The sequence below is a fragment of the Pelecanus crispus genome, chromosome 4, assembly GCF_030463565.1.
Source record: "Pelecanus crispus isolate bPelCri1 chromosome 4, bPelCri1.pri, whole genome shotgun sequence".
NCBI classification, from domain to species: Eukaryota; Metazoa; Chordata; class Aves; order Pelecaniformes; family Pelecanidae; genus Pelecanus; species Pelecanus crispus.
This window is the reverse complement of record NC_134646.1, coordinates 20,709,731-20,715,730: the sequence shown is the minus strand read 5'-3', so window position 1 is coordinate 20,715,730 and position 6,000 is coordinate 20,709,731. Positions and strand designations below refer to the sequence as shown.

The following is a 6,000-nucleotide window of genomic DNA, read 5'->3' as shown; positions in this document are numbered from 1 at the left end:
TAAACCCCAGAGAAGCAGAGGCTTCTTTAATATTCTCTGAAAGCCCCAAGCCTGTCAGGGAATATTAAATGGGGAGGTCCAGCATTGAGAAGCATACTGCTTTCCTTAGTCTGAAGATGTACTGTAAATTCATTCCTTGTTGCTGCCTGTAATGCAGCAGAACTCACCTCAAGAAACAGCTGATGACTTCCTCAGTGCCAGTTAAAATATCTTACACTGTACTTGAACAAATCTTTTGCCTCTTGCTGCTTTTTAGCAACTCAGTTCATTAGTATTATTATCTTTTGTAGGTGAGTTATATTCTCTCAGCTGATGGGGTGCTAGTATGAGAATAAGCAGGCAGATGGTAAATGCTTTTCTAGCACACCTTTGTAGTCGAGGCATGTTTCTTTTCCAGCTGTGTTGAAAGGAGCAAGTTACTGCCTGGATAATAATCTAATTATTTTACCTTTTCCTCTTGTTTTCTCAGCAGGAGAGTTGCCCAGTCCCAGCATGGAAGAACACAATGGCTCTGCAGAGAGTCCCCTGCCGAGCCAAGGGCGGCACAGTGCCATTAAGTGTGGGTGGCTGCGGAAGCAAGGAGGCTTTGTCAAGACCTGGCACACACGCTGGTTTGTTCTCAAGGGTGACCAGCTTTACTATTTCAAAGATGAAGACGAAACCAAGCCCTTGGTAAGTGAAAGGAGGAGATGGGCTGGGAGGTGAGGGAGGAAAATAAGTTAATGTAAACAGAATTGTCTGCTGTTTTAAAGAACCAAACCTCTCCGTCTCTGACGCTGACTCAGTACAACTTGGGATTTTGATTACAGTGAACACAAAACTGAGTCAGGCCTTGGCAGTTAGTGTGGTTTCCCCACCAGGCTTGTTTCTAAAACTTCCTTGTCCAGGTCAGGTTTTCTCATTGCAGCATTTTAAAGGGAGTGAAGTGCACGTGAAGTTCAAGTAGCAGAAGTCAGTCAGATGGACTTGATTGAGGCAGATGAATAAGCTGTATTTGAAAAGGTACTGCTTATTTTTCTGCTGTTTAAAATGTGCAGTATCCCTGCTTTTGTGTCTTCCCAAATAGGAAATCCCGTAAGACTGTAGCCTGAATAACGTTGCCATCTGTAATGTGGAAAAGACTGCTGTCTGCTGCCTGTTTCTGTTGTGGTGATTTACTGCTCCTTAATGCTCATCTATTTTCCTGTTTATTTAGCTTTTTCACCAGCATGCTTTAGGGCCTCCTATCTCTAGAGTGCCATAAGAGTAGAGTAAATAATGCTGCCTCTCAGGTCAGGGCAGGCGTGAGCCTCTGTGACAGTAAGTTAAAAGAGATCTTGTGCTAGCACCTACAGGAGAATGATAATCCTGTGTTAATAATTTCCTAGATGCTTGTGACTTCAGAAAAAACTCTTGACATCTGTGAGCTACCTCTGTGCAGATATTAAAATATAACAGCACTCATTTTTTATGCCTACTAAATTTTTGATGGTGTAACTTTATGTGGAATTTTGCAGGGAGTTCTCAGAGATGCAAAGCCCATCTAATCTAGCTTCCTGTATGGAACAGGTCATGACACTTTGTCAAGCTTTACGGTTTGCATTATGGTGCACCTGTTAAGAAAACCGTTCCATCTTCAGGTGATTGTTCCCAAAGAAGGTTCTTGTACAAGTTGATTTCTAAGTACCAATTTCACAGCCTTGGTAGCTGTTTGCCCTTAAAATTATCCCAGATAGTATAGGTTAATTAAATAGCACACTGCATATTTACAAATTATATGTTAGTATGACTATTTTGAATAGGATGTAGCTAATAATTTCTGGGAAATCAAATGTATCTTTCACTATATATATATAGTTAATCAAGAGTGTAAAAAGCAGCCATCAAAGCAAAACGTTTATGGGCCAGAGCCTGGGTTTCCAGAATAGAACTCTGCCTCCTAGCACTTGACATCTGGCAGTATGTTTGCATGCAAGGACTTCATTGCTTTTTGAGAGGTGACACAATGCTGTATTGGATGGAGCTTTGTATAGCACTATGGAGCCCAAATTACCATCTTGTCTGTCTGCCACTGACCTGTGCGATGACTTCAGAAGGTCCTATTGACTTTGCTGCTTCCCTTTTGTGAAAGGGAGGTGATTCTGATCTTCTGATACCTTTGATAGGTTAGGTAGCAGTTGATTAAATAACTAAAAGTTTGTTTGAGTTTTCCATATAAGTCTCAAGTAAGTTCATAAAGACACCTAGAGATACAAAGTGGGGGGGCAGAAGTGCCGACAAAAGTGTAACTTAAAAAGAGGCCAATAGGTTTGGAAAATGAATGGGCCTGTCCAAATTAGGATCAGTCAATATCTCACCTTGGTGTAGCTTTGGAATGTTTCTGAAGCAAACTGAATTGCCAGTTCCTGAAATATGTCCCAGGTTCAATGCCATGTACAGAAATATTTTTTTCCCATTTAACAACATGGAAGGGTTTGCTGCATTAACTTTGACAAGAAAATTGCTATGACCTTCTGGGAACCCTGTTGTTCTTACTGTGGAGAACTAAAGCAAAGAACTCCACTGATACCATGAATTTTCAGTACATAGGGATATCATTAGGAAATGGCGAGCAGTATTTTTTTATATTATTGTGTTGGTCATTGGATCTGTATTTAGGATACATACCTGTTTATTCACTACTGGATTGTACAGTCTGTACAATGTACAATTGTACAATAATTCTTTTAGTCAGTAATATAATGGAAGGGAGTTAATGAGGGTTTTTTCCAAATCGGATTGTAGTTTTTATTTTGCTTACTCATTGGCTGTGTTTGGAAGGAGGCAGAGAGCAGTGATAACTCGTCCTGACGAATGCTCTAATTGCACACCCTGTGTTTATATATTTGTAGAAGGTGGAAGAACTGTAGCAGGAGAGGACAAGACAAGCCAGTGAGTTTATGTTCATAGCCTTAATGCAAATTAGAAAAAAGCAGAATCCAGTTTCTGGTGTGAATTCAGCAGGTGTCCTGAGCACCAGTCTGCTTAACATTTGGGCTTGGGTTCTGTCCAGTCTGTACCAGAAATTACGCCATGATGTTTGTGTTTTTGAAAGTGATGGACATGTGAATGGAACTGAATTTCAGAAAAATATTATTATCTGTCAGACGTTATTCTACAAGTGCCTGTTTATAGTGGGAATAAAGACAAGTAACATCTTTTGTCTAAACCATCAGTAAATGCTTTGGAATTCCTGAAGCATACTCATTTCCTGCTAGTAATATAGGCAGCTACCACATATGCTTTAGTCATTAAGTGTACATCTCCTTGGTGTCAGACTATTAAATTTAAAAGTCATTAACTATCAGTGTGAGTGTCAGGAAATGTCCCTGCCAACCTGTGTCAGATGCCTACAGGCACACAGAGCTAGCGAAGAACAACAGAAGAAAAAGCAGTACACAGCTCTTAGTCTTATAGTCAAGGTCAGTGACTTGTCATTGATTCTTTATCATCATCAAACACAAGAATCTTTCCTTTCTAATGTTTTATCAGTAAGAATAGCAGCTATTTTTTGCTCCGATATCCTTGAAATGTCTCTGGGGATCTGGCAAAGATGGCATATCTGTTTCCTGAAGATGCCGGTATGGATAGCAATAATCCAGTTAATTCTAGAAGACAAAAAACCTCTACAAATAAGTGAGCAAGCCATGTGAATAAATAAAATAAGATTTCTGATAATTCTGTGTAATTTTTACTTCTTGGAAGTGACACTGGATTTTGCCTTGTTAATTCTTTTTACTGTCTTCGTAAGTCACCTTACTTCTGACAGCCCGTTGTGCTTTAGAAAGCTAGTATTATGGTAGATCTGAAGGTCAGCTATCCAAGCTTGAAATGTGGGCAGCTGAAAGAAATCAGCATTTAGCATTCCCTGTTTCACAGTACAGCTGCTGTGTAAATGCAGCCCATGGAAATTTATTTCCTGCTTTCTTCTCTGCCAATGGTTAACTTCTCCAGCTGTGTCTGGGTTGGCATGGTCTTAATTGAAGATGGGAGGAGGAAGTCAGTGCCTCCTCAGTGAGACAGCATGCTTTTTCTGTGGTTTTATGAGCAGCAGGAGGGAGCTTCCAAGCATCATCTCCTTGTTGCAGCTTTGCTGTCACACTCTCCTGGTGTTACTGAGGAAGTGAGTTTATGGGAGCAAAGCTAGCTAACCTGTACTCATGGACAAGCATTGATATGAGGTTGTAAATGAACAAGAATGGTCAAGTTCATCCAGTCAAAACAGTGTTTTAGGCTTAGGTACCTATTTAATGTCATTGCCACTCAACTTGGTTTATGGACTTGAATTTGAGGTGTGTACAGTAGGGAGATCTTAAAGAACTGTGAACTAGCCTTCAAGAAATACTTGTCGGTATATGCCTGAAAGCAGACAACGATCTGCTATTTCAGTTTATATCCCATCCTGAACATTTTGGCGTGCAGTTTTTATCCTCTAGATCTTGTTAAGCTCTTAACTGTTTGGCGTAAGTAATGTTAAACAGTATTCAGTGGCTCACAGGATCTTAGACAAACCCTGGGAAGGGACAGCAGATTAGAATGCTAAGGTGTGAATCTTAAACGTGGAATTTGAATCGGTCTTTGATTGAAAGTAAGTGGCAGCTGGAATCTTAAGTACAGGTCACCATTTGTCTGTAAGGGAAAGACTGTCTTTGTACAAACAGAATATATTTTGAGGTATTGCTTTCTGGCAAAATATGTGCTTCCCATTTAATTCAATTTGTGTAAAAATTTCATTGACCGAAAAATCCATTTAATGGCATTTATAGGAAACATGAAGAATTTCAGTTGCATTTTTAAATTAAAATAAAGCTTCTGATGAATGTGGTAAATGGAAATTAATGTGATAATTACATAATTTGGAACTTAGCCTGTCAGTAGGGGAAATCTTTCAGTATTAGTGTTGAATATGATTAAAGATTGAGCATCATGCTTTATTACAAGTTAAAAGGGGATGGATAACATTTCTGGGTGGAGGGAAAAATTGTACATGCAGTGTAGAACTGCATCACAAGAAATGGCCATCTCTCCTTGTTGCCTAGAGGATTTTCAGTAAGGGAGATCAGACTATTATTCATTCTGGTCCTTGCCTTTGGAAAGCCACAGGAACCAGCTTTCGTGTAAATACTGAAGAGCAGCATAGCAAGTGAAACAGCTGCTCAGCAGATACTGCTTTGACTTCGAAGAGCAGCTCCCTTGGTCTTGCGTAGGGGAGGATGTGAAGCACCAAGTCTCTACATGCTTAGCTTTGTGAGCCTTACTCAAAACTCCACCTTTCATGGAGCAAATTCAGGGACTTGATGTGAAAACAGCAAGGAGTGTCCAGACCACTGATGATTTCCGCCCCCCCCCCCCCCACCACCACCACCATCTCTAGGCAAAACACTTCCTATTAGTCTAGGAAACAGTCTTGGGATGGACATGTGCTACTGGGTGAACCCTCACCTCTGTAGGAGCAGTACGTTGAAATACTGAGTTACCTAAAACCTATTGCAAACTGTAAGGGAGAAATTAATCAAATGCAATTATGCAGGTGTCACAAGAAATGTGGGAGCTTGATAGGCAAAGCATGTTTCTCAGGAATTTCACTGGAAACTCAATATGCTGGATGAAATTATATAGAATCATAGAATCATAGAATCGTTTAGGTTGGAAAAGACCTTTAAGATCATCCAGTCCAACCATTAACCTACACTACCAAGTCCACACTAAACCAATCAAGGGTAGACTAGACTAAACCATGTCCCGAAGTGCCACATCTACCCGTTTTTTGAACACTTCCAGGGATGGGGACTCCACCGCCTCTCTGGGCAGCCTCTTCCAATGCTTGACTACCCTTTCCGTGAAGAAATTTCTCCTAATTTCCAGACTAAACCTCCTCTGATGCAGCTTGAGCCCATTTCCTCTCGTCCTATCGCTAACTACATGGGAGAAGAGACCAACACCCACCTCACTACAACCTCCTTTCAGGTAGTTGTAGAGAGC

General features: G+C 40.5%; 1 protein-coding gene across 1 annotated transcript in view; it reads left to right on the top strand.

Annotated features, from left to right (window-relative positions):
• The first annotated feature begins 477 nt into the window (after positions 1-477).
• The window catches only part of ARHGAP24 (Rho GTPase activating protein 24), a 190,883-nt gene continuing 185,360 nt past the window's right edge, over positions 478-6,000 (top strand). The window contains 1 exon segment of the mRNA XM_075709139.1: positions 478-672. Within this exon segment, the coding sequence (XP_075565254.1) occupies positions 493-672 (180 nt within the window). The 5' untranslated portion in view covers positions 478-492.